Source organism: Corvus brachyrhynchos, unplaced genomic scaffold (genome assembly GCF_000691975.1).
Source record: "Corvus brachyrhynchos isolate BGI_N302 unplaced genomic scaffold, ASM69197v1 scaffold56, whole genome shotgun sequence".
Classification (NCBI taxonomy): domain Eukaryota; kingdom Metazoa; phylum Chordata; class Aves; order Passeriformes; family Corvidae; genus Corvus; species Corvus brachyrhynchos.
In genome coordinates, this window is record NW_008238664.1 from 6,746,966 (window position 1) to 6,763,858 (window position 16,893).

Consider the following 16,893-nt stretch of genomic DNA (forward strand, 5'->3'; position numbering starts at 1 on the left):
ATTTTTTGCTCTTCTTTTTCTCTGAGTGTCCTTGAGTTTTCCAGAAGACTGAGAGAACTTCTCAGAGTAGTTTTAGATCAGGAAGTCAGTGCTGATTATCAGTTGTGAATACACCCTATAATATATAGTTGTTTATTATCCAATAAATCCTAGGGCAGGACAAATACCGTGCTTTAAAGTGCTGTAGAACCAGGCACTAAAAGTCACTTTTCACTAAAACCAGTGATACAGTTCTCTGGCGAGTTAATTTGAGGTGGTATTTCTAATCTAACACAGAACTATAAGAATACCTAAAGAGAACTACTATGATGTTTTGTAGCTATGCAGTATATGGACAGGTAATGTTGGTGGTGAGGAACTGAATTTTTTCTTCAGACAAATAAATACAGGGCCTTCCTATCAGAATCTAAATCATCCCTGTGCTGCTGAAGCCAAAATAAGTAAGAAACTACAGTGATTCAAGGGGAGACCTCCATGAGCTGTTAATCCTGCTAGGATTAAAAAAATGAGGGTCTTAAGCTGATGTTCACCTAAGAACTGACTTCTTGGATAGACACTTAGACGTAGTGAAGATATGTAATGCTGAGATCTTTTTTACCTTTCTGCCAAGATTATAGCAGTAGCTGATGCCTAGAAGCCACAGCTAAAAAGAATGCACTGGAGATGTCAGATGAAGATTTTTAGCACTTCATTCCTTAGACAGTGATTAAATCTCAGCCCTTTTAAGAGAGATTAAATAGTTCTAGAAGATGTGCTTTAAAGATGTTTTTGCATTTGCCTTCGGGATGCTCCCATTACCTGTAGTTCTGTTGTAAGCCAGTATTTCTAGTTAAAGCTGCAGTCACCTATAAGAGTCAAAAAACTTTCTTTTTCCCTCCTACACACAGTTTGTCTTCTGAGTTTCTGAACTGGATCCTTGGCTGACTAATCTTGGAATTGTGAGAGCTGGCTCACGGTTGGAGAGAAGTTACTGAGATAGTGGAGAGAGTGTCCTAGAGAGATATGGAAGATTTCTTTGGGTAGCTGTCTGTTTTGTATCACTGTTAACCTCTTGGGTTTATAAACTGCTAAATCGGACATTATGAAAGAATTAGATGAGGTTGGCTGGGATCCTTGGGAGCTTAAGCGTTGTTCTGCAGCCAGGACACTGTGAATAGACTGGCATTTGTGTCTCATCTCTTCTGTTCCTCAGGGACTAACAATGCCTTAAGCAGAGGCAGCAACAAACACAAACTTACAGAAGCTTTTGCTTTTGGCAAGCCTATCAAATTTTGTGCTTTACACATCCGACTCATTTATTTACTTTTTCTTCTCACCACCCTCATGAACATCTATAGTATCAGTAACTGTCATATTTACAGTACAACGACACAGCTTTTCTTTGTGTCTCTTATGCCATTAGGCAGATGTTACTGATCAGTCTGCCAGGCAACCGTGTTTGATGTCCAAAGCCTCAAGGGTCAAGGGAAAGTGTGGTGTTTGGCAGGTTTCATGGAGAGCTTGCTTCATCCTGGCTGCTGCTTCTTGCCTCATTCCCTGCTGCTCCACGTCAGTGGCTGCTCCTATCATGGGAATTGGTATTGAGAGCTACACCTACCAGGCAGTTAAAAAGTTGAGAAGTCAACAATTAATTTATACTATATTCTGGCTGGGGCTGTGGCATTGTGATGGTGTGGGACAAGGGAGAGAGTAAAAAGAAATGCTGTGATAAGGCTATAGTTGATTTTACCTTTTGTTTTTAAAGGACAGTTTTAAGCTGCTATGAAAACCAAATAAATACATTAATAGATATGAAGCCAGGAGGACCTCAGTGCCATTACATACTCCCTGTGTGACCAGCTGTGTAAAATACTCAGTTCTAGTTGCATTATCCATGCTGTCTGTTTCTCCCAGATAGGCTAAGAAGAGTACAAAAATGCAAATCCTGCTCTGCTGAAGTTAATGATAAATCTCTTATTGACTTATATGGGATAAGTTTCAAGGACACTGGAAATACCTATAAAATGAGCCAGTGATGAGCAGATGATCTCTGCATGAAAAACTGTGTTCCATTCTCAGTCTGTAGCTCTAGCCAGCCATACTAGTCCACATGTTTACATGACAGACTGCTAATTTAGAATTACTGTATTATTAAGTAAAAATGCTAGATTAAGTATGTGGAGGTGTTTAAAGATTGCTTTTAAATGCTGGGTCATGGTCTTCTCTGGGTATTAGAAAGATTCAAGCGATAGTAATTTGGTATTAAAATAGAATCACATAAAAAGATCTGTGCAAATATATCTGAGGTGTATTCAATACCTTTTAAATATAGGCTTTGAAAGAAACCATGAAATTGCAGTCTTGTTTTATACCAAAAGCCCTGTTACTTACATTGGTACATTGTTTCTGATTATTTTCCTTATTTGTCTTAAAATTATTTCAGGAAGGTAATAAAAGTTAACTGATTTATTATCTGACAGCCTCACTGTAGGTTTCAGTAGAAAAACAGAAGCTGTTACATGTGTGAATAAACACCCCATATTCAGCAAAAGCACGCTCAATACTTTATTTAAATTTGTTTCCCTTGTGCCTAGAGTCTTCCATAAGGTTTGTGGGTTAGCGGGGGGTGTTTTTTTTGTTTGTTTGTGCGTGTGTGCGTGCTTGTTGTTGTTGTTGGGGGAGGGGGGGTTAGTGATGCCATTTAAAATTTAGCTTTGATCCTGCAGGTCAGAGATGTGGCCTTCAGCTTTGCTAATCCTTACCTGATGCAAGAGGTTCATCACACGAAGTGTGAATATCTAGGGCCCCCATTTGAGGAGGTGGGAATGGGTGCTGAGAGCTGTGCTGGCTGGGAGCAGATCTGTCTGGGGCAGACCTGGGGTGCTTTGGTGCACAGTGCTGGGCGACAATGAGTGGACTGAGCCTTGTACTGAGTCTGGAAGCAGAAACAAAGGCTTTGGTCTGAAGGACTGCAAGTGGGACATTTTTCCCAACACAAAAGGTATTTCAATGTTATAAGCTAAAGGAATGAAATTGGCAACTTACCACAGAAGAAAATACACCATTGACGAATGAGCTCAATCAGCAGAGTTGGTGTGGCAGTGCAATCAGAGATGTAGGGCAATGCAAATATGAAGTAACCATCTGTTTTCCTCTAGGCTTTAACAGACCTTATATTTTATTTCCATTTTGAAGAGTTGTCTTTATGGTCCATTTGTCCCCTCCCCTTTCTTCTCTCAGTTTATGCCTGTGATGAAGAGTTAGTGCACTTATCAGGCAAGGTTTCTGGTAATGTTTTAGTTTATAGCCTCAACCTTTCCATAAGCAAACATTCTCAGCAACCTTTAGCCTCTCTTTTCCTGAGTTTTGCTGCTGCTAGTTTTTCACCTTGAAGTGCCAGCTAGTATACTGGAGGGACGGGCAGAGGTGAAGGCGGGGAAGGGGATAGGGAAGTGCAGGAGAGAAGGATTGCACAGCCTGCCTTTGAATCTACAGAGTGGAAATCTCTTTCGTTCTATCCAGGAACAAAACCAATGTAGCATATCTGAAAGAAAGAGAGTTAGAAGACAAAAAGAAATGGGAGAGCACACACAATGGGTCTAAACTGAGCGATAATGAAGCAACGGGTGTTGGTGCTGGCCATTTGGCCTTTGTTTTCCGCACTGCAGCTGCTGAAGCAAGTGGGTTCAAATCGGTGTAGCAACAGCAGTTACGTGATCAATGTGATGCTCATGAATTACTCGGATTTCCCATCAAGTACTGATAGTTTGAAGTTAGCTGTGAAACAAGCCTTGGAAAGGGTACAAAAGGAACTCCAGATGACAGGTAAGCCAACGGGTGTTGGTTACCCTCCTCTTGCTGTGGTTTCTTTGTGTCACCGTGTTATACTCATCCGACCTTTAGCAAGCTGCTTCTTGGACAGGCTGCTTGCCTGCCCATCTTATGTAGATCTTATGGATATAATGACCTCTCTTTGTATAAATAGAAGTGCTCTACACATGGGCAGAACCATATATGTTTTCATGGTGTTTGGGCAGACTCTTCCTGCATGCTTCACTGGAGATGTTCAGCTGGGTTTGGTAACGCGGAAATTCTTGAACTGGATCAGACAAAACCAGTTATCCATCTAGTGCAGTAGTTGGAATGCCCTTGCTTTCTCTCCTGACTGGATTAGCCTCTATTTTGAAAATAATTTTCCTCTTGACCCTATCTGTTGATCGCATCATGATCTGAAGTGTGAAGAATCTGCAGTCCATATTTTTCCTTCATTTAGAGTCATGTTGCTTTCATTTATTTTGATATCTTACCTCTCCTTTCAACATCCCCAATCTACTGTCACTCTCTAGAATATAATGGGAAAAAGAGGTTACAAAGAAATAATAAAAAAAATAATATCTATTCCCTTTCTGCCCTCTAGTTTAAGGGATTTTGTCCAATTTTATTGGAAAGTGGTCTCTTAGTTACTTCCTACAGAGCCTTAAAAAATTTGTCTAGTAATGGCCAACACTAGAAGTACTTTGTACTGAAAGTACTAACACTCAACAGAAATCAGCAGTCCACACTGGAGCAGATTTCACAGTCACATCCATAGTGTGGGGGTTAGGTTGTAGGTAGACTTTGCAGAAGCAGGGAGACCTCTAAGTGTACGACTGCTCAGACCTGTGTCAGAAGAAGAGGGATAACAGTGTATTAGTGGTTATCTGCAATTCATGACACTGTTTGCTTTTACATTTGTGTTACAGGAGGAAATGTTACAGTGGATGCCATCTTTCACCCCTTTGCTTCATCACTCTATGTCTCACAAGGCTGCCGTACTAGCACCTGTGAAGGTGTGGAGCTCATCAAAAGCATTTATGTGAGTAGCAGACTTCCTTCATTCTGCCTGGGTGCACATGTATGTCTCTGTCTTTCCTTATTAACTTTTGGTCCTGTTACTCAGTTCCCAAGAAATTTGACAGGGAAGTGAAGTTTCCAAAGAGGAGATGTTCCTGTATGTTTTGTGAAAAGAAGTAGGCAAATACTGGAGATTCTGTGAATGCTTCCCAGAGACTGCCTTCAGCTTCTGGCTCCTTTTCCTATGCTTAAGTTGTCCTCCTTTTTATATTTGCACAACTCTTTGTGTGGTCACACAGCCAAAGCAATCCATTAAAAAAAACCCCAAATAACAATTAAAAACTGAAAAAACCAAACTAACAACTCAAACACTCAAAACAGCCCAAGCAGAGCAAAAAGGTCCATTTCCAACTGGATCAGATCCTGATCTGGTTTACCATCAGTTTACACAATACACAAAACAAAGAGCTGTGGTGAGGATGGGGACATGTGGGCAGAGAAATCGTTAGGCTGGCACTGTTACCAATGAAATGGTTATGTGAACTATGCCCAAAGGGCAAAGATGAAGTGCTTGCTCCTCACTAGAAATCACGGAAGTCACGTGAGAGAAGCTATGTGAATAATATGAGGAAAGGCTTCAATTAAAATTGGTGCATTACAAGAAGCCGTGTTTCTGAAGATTTTCACACCTCTGAGTGAAACTTTGTCAATCCAATGTGAATTTTCAAGTCACTAATCTATGACTGTGCTCTAGTCTTTGCTAAGAAATTGTCCCTCATGACACACAAAGATACAGGTCAGGCCTCATTTGATGGTCATAGAAGGATTTTTTTAAGTACTAGTTTCATATGCACTTAACTAATAATTTTTCTGATATACAGGACCTTGTAATTCCAACCACCCTGTCTTCTGCAAATGCAAACTCTTCTGGGGTGTGTAATTTCAAATGTGCAATTTTAACAATATTTTAATCCTTGCTTGCTGTCTGTGTCTTAACAAATATCATACTCTATCTTTTTTTGGCTTTCTGTGATTTTTTTCCTGTTCCCCCTTATGTTTGTTCTTTTAAACTTTCTGTAGCTCCTTTCCTACTCTTTTCTTGCTTTTGCTAGGTAAATTCTGTGACTCCTCAAATCCTACAATTTTCTTCATTCCGCCATCCTCCTCTCTCTGCCAGACCTCCGCCCTACCCCAAATGACCCTTTTTGATCCCTTGCAGGATAATGGCACACTTGGCTGTGCTGTCATAGGACCCGCTTGCACTTACGCCACCTACCAAATGGTCTCGTAAGTACCAATTCCTTCCACTTACATTGTGATGTTAAAGATGTCAGCTGCTGAACAGAATTGTTTTGTGAACAACAAACCTGCAGAGGCATTGGTGTTTAGAATATGTAAGACACCTTGAGTCAAGGCAGTAAGACTTTTATGCATAGCCACTCTCTTGGGTAGGTGGAAGAAAATCCCCTTCCAAAGCCCATTGATAGAATCCCAGCTTTAGTAGGGAAACTTCTAATTCCTGACAGTAAGGTGAATGATTGATTGAGGAGTGGTTGGAGAGCAGCCCTGCAGGAAGGGATCTGGGGGTGCTGGTTGGCAGCAGTCTCGACAGGAGTCAGCAGTGTGCCCAGGCAGCCCAGAGGGCAAACCCTATGTGCATCAGACACAGCTGGTCAGGAGAGGTGATTATCCAGCTGTACTCAGCGGTGGTGTGGCCTTACCTTGAGCACCGTGTGTAGTTCTGGGCCCCACAATTTCAGAAAGATGTAAAGGTCCTTGAATGCTTACAAAAGTGGTGAAAGGGCTGGAAGGCATGTCCTGTGAGGAGCTGAGAGCACTGAGTTTGTCTAGTTTGGAGAAAAGGAGGCTGAGGGGAGACCTTGTTGCTTTCTACAGCTTCCTGAGAAGGGCAAGTGTAGAGGGAGGTCCTGATCTCTTCTCCCTGGGATCCATCAACAGGACAAGTGGGAATGATTCAAAGCTGTGTATGGAAAGGTTTCGTTTGGACATTAGGAAGCATGTTTTTAGTGAGAGCATGGCCAAACACTGGGACAGGCTTCCTAGACAGATAGTTGATGCCTCAAGGTTGTCATGTTTAAAAGGCATTTGGACAATGCAGTTCATAAGTGGTCTAGTAGAAGGTGTCCCTGTCCATGGCAGGGGGTTTGGTACTAGGATGTTTAAGGACTCTTCCACCCCAAACCATTCAATGATTCTATGAATAACATGCTTTAGCTTTTGGTCAGTCCTGAAGTAGTCAGGCAGTTGGACTGTGATTTTTGTAGGTCCTTTTAGCTGAAATAATCTATTCTCTTCTGTTCTAAGTCTGTCAGAAAAAAACCCTCACCTGTTTAATTAGTGAAATACTCTCACTGTCATTATTTATTACATCACCTATGTCTGTTTCTGTTGCAATAAGTAAAAACCCTGTAATTGGGTAAGTGGACTTTACCTGGAAAATGAAGTTTTGTCACAATAATGCCAACAACTCTTACGGTCATGGTTTTTGCAGGCAAAATTCCCTGTTATTAAAAAACACCATACAAGAACTGAAATCTTTTGAGTTTAGTCTGATAAGATCGCAGCATCCAGGAATATACTTTTGTCCTTAAAAGCTTACTGTCTCTGTGTATAAAATGATCTTTGTTTCACAAATTCCTTGTCAGCAGAGGGTTGCCTTAGTTTTTTCCTCCCTGACTGCTGCTGTTGTACAGCTCTGCTAAAATACACCTTTGTGAAACTAAAAGATTTTTCCTTTGAATTGTAGGAGTAAAGCTTTTTTTTGATGGCAAAAAGCTGTCACCCTGCAGCACTGTCCCAATAAGGAGATTAAATCCATCCCATGGTAATGGCAGCCAGGGAGCAGAAGCCTGTCTTGAGCCTTTAGACTCCTGTCACAACCCTTGGGGCTGAAATGGTGTGTGGTACCCAAAAAAGCAGGGGTAACTGGGGACAGTGAGAGAAGCTGCCTAGAGCAGTTCAACAGGGCTTTTTGGTGCCCATACAGACTTGAAATCTGCTTGTGTTCTTGAGGAGCCTTCTGGTTCAGGTTCAAATTGCTGCAAAACTAGCTCAGGGCACAAGAGGAGAGGGAGGTGAGGATGGAAATCAGGTAGTAGCTGCCTTGGTGCAACAACAGTCTGTTCAGACTTGTCCTCTTATCTCTTCCTTTAGACTTGAAACAATACTGAGCCTGCCTCTGATCTCTGTAGGGAGTTTTGGACTATCCTGTGACTACAAAGTAAACCTAACCCGCCTTCTGACCCCAGCCAGGAAAGTGAACCAATTCTTCTATTATTTTTGGAAAGCTTCTAAGCTGCCGTTCAAAACCACGACCTGGGAATCTGTCTACATTTACAAGAGGACTGAAACCTCAGAGGCATGCCTCTGGTAAGATCTGGATCCACCTCTGACCCAACTGGTGATAAATGCTGTCTCCATCCTCAGACATGGTTTCTGCAAACTGTTCTTTCAGTCCTACACTTTGGGAGGTGCCTTGGTAGTACCAAGGAATGAGAAAAGGAAAAGATGAATTGTACCTTTTAGCTGTAGCACTTACCTGAATGTTTCTCTCAGCCTGTTTTAAATATTTGCAAGCCTTTGCTTTTCCTTTGGACAAGGTAGCTTACATGTTGTCTCTGATGAAAATACTTGTTTACAGCATCCTTGATATAAATAGTGTGACATGAGAGGTTCCTCCACAAGCTCCCCATAGATGCCTTTTTAGGTCAGGGGTCTTACCAAGCTCTTAAAATGTTCAATCTGTAGGCACTATTGTTACTCCAAAACATTTCCAAAATTCAAACTGTATCTTTCTTCAAACAGAATTACCCCAGTGATTGCAGAGTTTAAGCTATACTCTCATCAGTTTGGAGCAAAGGAGACAGCTTTCACTTTGTGACCTGAAACATCATGCTGTGCTTGATTCTCAGAAATGCTGGGTTTTCTGCTTGCCTGAAAACAAAGCCTCCTTTTAGACAAAGAGACTCATTAATATGCCAATATTTATAATTACTTTTCAATTAATTAAATTAAATATAGAGTTCAATTGTTCAATTAAATAGTCTTATTTAACTTTCAGCTCATATGAGTGTTTCTATGCTCCTTTGATTTTTTTTTCCCAATTTTGGGATATAAAAAGCTGAATAATTTAAAAAAATCATCTAATTTCTCCTACTAATTTTATAAACATAGCTGAAAAGTAGCAATGAGTTCATGGAAATAACTATTATGTATATTTTTAATTCATAACCTGAGGAACTTGCAGAATTCTAAGCAAAATTTGACTATGTTTGCTTCAGAGTGATAGAAGCAAATACTTATGGAATATTTTGGTTACAGAATTAAAAGGGGTTTTTTTTCTGAATTAAGATACCTAAAACCTGATCTCCATTTAACTCTTTTGTAAGTATTTATGGACTTTTATTGTTTTCTTCTTCTTTCTTAGTATAGATAGCAATTTGATCGCATGCTGTAATTGCTATGGTTACCTCTCTTTGATGTTTTGAAATATCAGTGCACTTTGCTCATCTCTTACTACAATCCCATTCCTCCATGTTTGCAGCTGTAATTGCCAATGCACTATACACACTTTAGCTAAATCCCTTTAATTCTGCAGGTTTCGTACCTTGCAGTGAAATAATTGCATGGAAGTTATTTCTGACCTTTCCAAGTGTTTCTTATTTCACCTTTTTTAATGCTTCTGATCAGGACCTTCTTTATGACTTCAGAATTGTTCAAGCCCTTTTATTGCTGAATTAACAAAAAAAATATTAATTTTGTATCTCTGCCCACTTTTCATCCTAATTTAGTTGTAAAAATGCATCTCATTCTGCCGTAATAGAAACTGTCAATGTGAAGGTTTTTGAACAGTCTAATTTAGGAAGATCCATTTTCTCTAAAGCACAAGTATTACTGCATGAACTAATTGTTTTTCCTATATACATATAAAAATAAGTGAATACCCACACTGATAGCAAAATCAGGTTATGTTTCAACTATGCAAATGTTTCTGAAAATTAATGGTTAATCATTCTGTTCCTGAAAAAAAAAAGAAAAAAAAGGAAGCAGAAGGTATTTAGTAACTCATAGGACTGAGATCTCAGTGCTGGTAGATCAAAGGTTATGTAGTTTGAAAACAAAGAGAGTTCTTTTGGTTTTCCCTCTGCATTAACTTTATTTCAGATAGAATATCTCTTCTCAGAAACAACATATTGAAGCAATAGTAGGATTCAGGAGTTGACTGTTTTTCCTTAATCTTTTAGCAAACTTTTACTTGCTTGCTTTTTTGTCTGAGCTCATTTTTCCCTTCGAGTTTTAACTGATTCTATATAGGTTTTTTGTTACTACTTTTCTTCCTTTGCTTCTCTGACAGTCAGGGTACATGTGTGGTTTTTATCTCAGTTCTTTCTAGTTCCTATTTAGTCCTTTGAACCTTCACATGTGCCTTCTAACATTACCACTGATGTCTTAAATAGCAGAGCTTCCTGGAATTTCCCCATATCCCTGATTTTTTTCCTTAATTTTTAATGTCTTATTACATCATTGCATTTTCCAAATCCATCCTTTGTACAACCATGCTCAAATACCTCTGGTTGACTTTCCAGGCATTTCTAAATCTTTCATGCCATGTATTGATTTTCTCACTTTTATTGCTGCAGAAAAGGTTTCATACCAGCTTATAAACATTCTTGTGTGCTCTGAACAGCCTCTCTTGCACTGTGGCTGATTTAGGAAAATGTGAGGAGTTAGCAATTTCCTGACAATATCTTTGCTCCCTTGTGCCAGGTATATGAATGCTTTAGATGCTGGAATCACAGAGTTCTCTGAAAAACTGAAGTTCAAGGATATTTTAAGAACTCCGGAGCTGCTTAAAAAAACTGTGAAAAATCCAAAGCGGAAAAGCAATGGTAAGGAGGGGTTGAGGCTGCACTGTCCCTGCAAGTGAGTTGCATTTCCAAGGAAATCAAACCCACCCCTTAGTTAGGTTATAGGGAAAGCCTTTCACCAGAAATGGTGGAAACAAAGATATACCATTTTACATGGATGTAAAGATAAAATGGCGCAAAGTTCCTAGATTCCTCTCTTCATCCTCATAAAATATGGGGGAATATCCTGGTTCCAGGGAGATTTTGGGGTAAATTATCCCATCTATGCAAAAGCTCCATTTTGTAAGAGATTCAGAAATCCAGGGATCACAATTTCTCCTAAGAAGAGCTTTAAATACTACAAGAATATAGATACTGCAAGCTCTTTATCATTCATGTGTTTGCAGCCCTGGTACATCTATGGACCTCATTTTGCCATCAAGGGGCACTTCTGGAAATGATTCATCTAAACTAGAAAAATGAATGAATAAATACTTTATCTTCTCCTAAGACTAAGCACCTGGCATCAGCAGGCCAAGTGAGTGCAAGAGTAAGCAAGCTAATGAAACCATTACTTGAAGGCTATTTAACCTGGAAGTGTTCATAGTGAGTAGCTGTTATGGCACTACAACTCCTAATGCTTATTTGAGTGAGATAATGGTAGTGCTCTGGTGCAATCAGACAGAAAATGGTGCAGGTGTTGAAGCACCTTTTACCACTTCCCCTCAGACATCCTGGTTTCACTGCAGAGAGGCTGTAGCTCTGTGCATGGGCCCCAGTACAGCACAGATAATGTGCCTTAGCCTGGAGTTGCTCTATTGCCTGCTACTCAAATATGGGGGAGGAGGCAAGCATCCTCTTCTTGTCGGTAAATCTCACCAATCTGTCTCCATTTTTGCCCATTCTGTAGTGATCATCATGTGTGGCTCTCCAGAGGACGTCAGCAGAGACCTAGGGACGGAAAAAGTGGATAATGACATCATTATCATCCTGATAGATCTCTTCAAGTAAAGTATCACCTTCACTTTTCTTCTTTTCTCTGCAGTTTGCTGATGGATACAGATAATGGAAATAGTCTGAGTCGAACTGTTTTGTTGAAGAAATGCTCTTTCACAGAATGTTTTCTATTGCCATCTTTCCTCATGTCTTTCCATTTTTGTAAGGTGCTTAGTGTTTAATTCATGGCAAATCCTCTACAAAATCCCATTTGGTTCATATAATAGTTTTCTAAGGCAGTGGCAGAGCAGGTAGCTTTAACGTCCTCCTGTGGGCTCCTCAGTGCAGGAAACCATGAGAGAAGCACAAAGTCAGAATGGTCATGAGATATGGTTCATTTGAGATATGGTACATTTTTCATACACTCTGCCCAACCAGACAATTATGTAAATATGACTTACAGTATATTTTTCTAGACTCCATTTATTCAATCTTTAAATTATTTAGGTGATACAACTATTCTCCCACTTTATAACTCTTGCACTTTACAGCCATCTTTTCGGCATCTTTATAAGCACAGAAATATAACTTCTCAGAGAAATTTCTTAGTATACAACCCAAGTTTTCTGTTGTTTAATTTCCTCTTAATATTGCTAATTACGAAAATCTTTATAGAAGATGTCTGACATAAACTGGCCTTACCAATGGTATCCTCAAAAGCCTTCGCTGTATGTGAGGACTGAGAGCTGATCTCTGGCCCTACGCCTAAGTGACACAGCAGAGATCACATTTGTACAACTAAGCATAGATATGTAAATCAGGGGGGTTTTGGGTATAGCCCCAGTTACCATAGCATGTCGCAGTCTGGAAGAAAGTTAATCACCTGGGACAGCGCTGGTGGTGCAATTGGATGGCTGGATGGCTGGATGGATCAAGGATGGAACAAGGCAAATGCATGTGCCCATGTTTTGATGTTACTTACTTCACTGTTGGTGTAGCAAAAAGATTCCATGAACTTCTAGGGCCAGTTGGACTTCCCAGCTCTTGTGTCTAAAGCTGTCTGTAACAAGTCAGTTCTGAGAAACTCTGGGTTAATGACTTCAGAGATTTAACATTTGGTTCCAAACTGAATTCTGTGGTTCAGGTTCTAACAGGATCTTCTCTATCCTGTACACTTTCAGGTTCACCATATCTATTTTTCAGAAGTGCTTCTAAGAGCTTCTGACATTCCACAATTTTATTCAGGCACTAGGAATCCCCAGTTGCTTTACCTGAGGCAACTGGCCTCAACTCCTGTTTCTTTGCAAATGCACAATGGGAACTGTGTATGTGAGTGCTTTAACACTGGTGTTGTATGTAGAATTGTTGTATTACAATAGGTGAGGGTGATTAGGGGATTCTTTGCTGTGATGTGCATCCTTCTGATATACCCAGCTGCCTCTGGCTGTTTTATATGCTGCCCTTCTTAAACTTTCTACATACCCCTTATTTTGCTGAGTATCTCAATCACATTTGCTTCTTAAAACAAACAAAATACAGACAGATGTATTAGATGAAAACTCAAGCTGTAGGAGGGAGAGTAGGCAAAGTCCTGTGCTTCTCCAGGAGTGAAGTGCCTCTGAAACAGTGATAGATTTAAACTCAGCTCTAAGCTGTCTGGCAGGCAGGACACAAACACAGTCTTTAAGCCTCTCTCAAGAAAGGTGGGATGCTGGAGGATTATCCAGTCTAGTGGAATCTAATGAGGTTTCCTTTTCAACTGGCTAGTTCAGTCCAAGCCTGGATGAAAAACATTTTGAAATTCTTGAGGGTGAAAAGTGCTGTGTAAAAGTCAGAAGGTTCACGGAAAGGCAGGGACAGGGCTCTGGTGTCAGAATCCAATCAGATGGCCATGGAATAGAGCCCATGGTTTCCAAAAAAGTCTTAATACAGTACTGACTGACAAAATAAAAGGATGATCAAACATGAATAATGAGAGAAGGCTCCTACAATTATTTTCTTTCTATCAATCTAGCCACAGCAATGACAGATGCTGACAGTTGACACTAATATCTATTGCTAAATTCCTCTTTAGCATGTGAATCTGGTGGTGGCCAGTCTGTGAAGCACTTCCAGATGGCCTGTCAGGGTGATGAAACCAAAGATACCTGAAAGCTACAACATCTTCTGCTTGTTTTAGCTGAGATTTCAAGTTGACAGTTTCCTCTGATCTTCCTATCTCACTGAATTAAACAAATGAATCCATAATCTGCTCTCTGCACCTCTGTGATTGTTTCATTCCCTCCTGTTAAATGCTTTTAGTGCAACTCCTGCTGTGCTCAATTCTAGCAGAAAATACCAAAATTAGAGGAACAAGCAAAAAGAGTGCAGAAGAGTTCAGAAACAGGCAGAGTAACATGAATATGACTGCAGTATTGTGGATTCCAAGGAGAAACTGAGTTTTAATAAATATAAACTTTGCTTGAAAAAAAAGAGGAAATAAACAGGACAGTAAACAGTTACAGTAATAACAGTAGTTCACAACAACCTTTGAGTGTCAGATTGGCAGATTGCCTTGGTATTACCTTTTAATATATTTAAGCACAAAAGTGGGCATCAGGGAATGAATGATATAAAGAGCTGTGCATGATGAAATTTTATTTTTAGATCTAGTGTTTTAGCCTGTTAAAAAACAGTGGTCTTGGGAACAGATGAGTGATTCTGTCATGGATACCACTGTTGTTCAATGTCCATGGGGTTCTTGTGCTTTGCTTTGCAGTAACGTGTACTTCAGGAAGAACATCTCAGCTGATTACATGCACAATGTACTTGTTCTGACTCTGCCACCAGCTAATTACAGCTACAATACTGTAATTAGAGACTACAGTGAGACTGAGGAAAACATCCTGGTAAGAACACTATTTTATATCTGATTATTGCATTCAGTTCATTCATGTTCATGTACTAGGAAATGAAAACTAAAAATGCAGCTGTAATCATCCCCTGTCATGCTTCTAAGCTGATATTTCCTTATATTATTGCAGGATGAAATTTTGTCCTGCTGTAATGATGTAAAAATATAGTATCATAAGGCAAATCTGCAGCCTGTCATATTCCTGCTTTGTGAAGTTCAACTCAGACTTCTAATTTGTTCTGCAAGTGTCATGTTCACGGGGCATGAGGGAGACTTACACATGGTATTCCAGCTCCACATCTGAGTGGCTGAAAATCTTACACATAGCTGCAAGGCATCACTCAAGAAAGATCTATATGCGTAACTGAGATGTGAGCATGGAAAGTTCAGAAGTAATAATTGTTGACTAATTTTTCTGTGCAGATATATCTAAGAGATGACAACCAGTTCTGTCCAGCGGCTTTCCAGATAAACTTCAAAAACAGGAACCTTTTTTTTCTGTAGGAAATAAGTATTTTGGTTATTTTCCAGAAAAGCAGAAACTATGAATATGCTGCATCTGTTTAGTGAAACTGATACTCCTGCCGTCTGCCCAGGAACCAGGTCCTTCATGTAGAGTTCATCCCAAGATTTGTGGCTTTGAGCTTCAGCTCTCCAGCAGGCAGCCTGAAGCTTCTGGCTGGATTTACAGGGCTTCTAGATCCCCCTGCCTGGGCTCAGTGGTTTTTTTGGGTGCCAGCTCTATGGCAGGCTGCTGGAAATTCTGGCACAGCTCCTTGCCCTTTAGCCGTGGCCACCTGGAAGCCCAAACTTGCTGGCAGCACACTGAATTATCTGCACAGAAACTTTAATCCAAAGCCAGGGTCTTTGGGACACACTGAGAAAGTTGGAAGTGCCAAGAACCTACAGTGTAGGATTTCTTGAATCCTTTGCACGAGGATCAGCATGACAGACCTTTACATTGGCCTCTTTCAGCACCTCCCTGTCTTCATACATCAAAAATATATTTTGTTTACCTTTATTTTTTGAAGTGACAATGCTGATGTAGTATTGACCATCTACTCACTCAGTGTTCAGCAGATTCTGGTCTTCCATGCTGGAGTTTCTGCCAAATGGAGCCAATCAAAGTTATTGTAGCTTTATGGCAGAAACATGAACTCTCAAACAGCCATTTTTTATTTTCTTTTGTTCTAGATGGAAGATGACTTTCTTGCTGGCTATTTTAATGCAGTGTTGCTGTTTGGACATAGTCTCAAGAAATTTGTCGTCTCCCAGAGCCCAGTGTCATCTCTCAGTTTAATCACTGAATTCCGAAATACCACTTTTGAAGGTAAAAAAAGTACAGTCCTGTGCAGGGTTCACTAAATTGATGAGGGGAAACAAATTTGATTTTAAACGCTCTTATGATAAGTCACTTCTACACTAAACAAGTCTGAGCCTTTCAATGAGTTTTATTCCCAGTCTTTTTTCTTTTTATATAGTTTTTACAAGGATGTTATCTTCAGTATTTGATGTTCAAAATGACTCTGAAATCACTTGGCTAAGCTTTAATGAAGTAGTTTCAACCTTTTTCGGTTTACAAAACCATGTAGACCTGGGTGCCTGCAGTGTGGGTTTAGGCCAGCTGGCAGTCAGTTGGCTCTTTTTAGTCAACTTTCTTGTTCCTCTCACAGGTTTTCTAGCACTGGTGGGCTTTTGTTTTGTAGGCCATGGGCTTAAAATAACAGAATTCAGTCATTAGGAAAAGGCAGAGGCAAAACTTACACAAAGAAGTGAAAACATTACCTCTCTGGGAGTATAGTCCCAGTTCCAGTCACCAAAATGATGACTGAAAGTTTTGTGTATATATCCCACCTACATTCAGCAAATATGTGTATAGAAGTTTCCCAGATTTTCCTAAGATAGAAAAGGTTCCAGGCTTATTTTTGCTTTAACCATGGTATCCCATACTTAGCAAAATATGGTTTACTAATTCCTCCTGGAGACAGCATCCCTTTCTGAATATCAGTAAACTCATCTCTTTAGTTTAAGTTTGAAAGTTAAGTTGCACAAACTTTTACTCATCCAAAATACAGCACTGTAATGCTTGTCATAATTTATAGGTTTAGTTTAAAAAAAAAAAAAAATTCCTAAAAGTGATAGGTGTTGAATCACCTTCATTCTTTCTTGTGATGGAGTCTGGTACAGTAGGGATTTCTTACAGTAATTATTTTGATATTAAGAAGATGGACCATGAAAAAGCATCAGTTTTTGATGTGAAAAGGGAGAAGGTAATTGGCCTTTTGTTGCTGTTGATGATGACTTGTTCTATTTCTCCTAAGTTCAGTATCAGCATTATTTTGGTTCAGCAATCTGAAGCTGATCAAAAAACCCTCCTGTGAAAAC

The 16,893-nt window shown here is 39.8% G+C and overlaps 1 protein-coding gene across 1 annotated transcript in view; it reads left to right on the forward strand.

The window, feature by feature from the left end:
* Nucleotides 1-3,469: 3,469 nt before the first annotated feature.
* GUCY2C (guanylate cyclase 2C) overlaps nucleotides 3,470-16,893 on the forward strand; it is a 44,073-nt gene continuing 30,649 nt past the window's right edge. Inside the window, exons 1-8 of the mRNA XM_008636497.2 lie at nucleotides 3,470-3,804; nucleotides 4,722-4,834; nucleotides 6,032-6,099; nucleotides 7,987-8,202; nucleotides 10,600-10,721; nucleotides 11,590-11,686; nucleotides 14,374-14,503; nucleotides 15,703-15,838. Coding sequence (XP_008634719.1) covers nucleotides 3,594-3,804; nucleotides 4,722-4,834; nucleotides 6,032-6,099; nucleotides 7,987-8,202; nucleotides 10,600-10,721; nucleotides 11,590-11,686; nucleotides 14,374-14,503; nucleotides 15,703-15,838 — 1,093 coding nt within the window. The 5' untranslated portion in view covers nucleotides 3,470-3,593. The remainder of the gene's footprint in view (nucleotides 3,805-4,721; nucleotides 4,835-6,031; nucleotides 6,100-7,986; nucleotides 8,203-10,599; nucleotides 10,722-11,589; nucleotides 11,687-14,373; nucleotides 14,504-15,702; nucleotides 15,839-16,893) is intronic.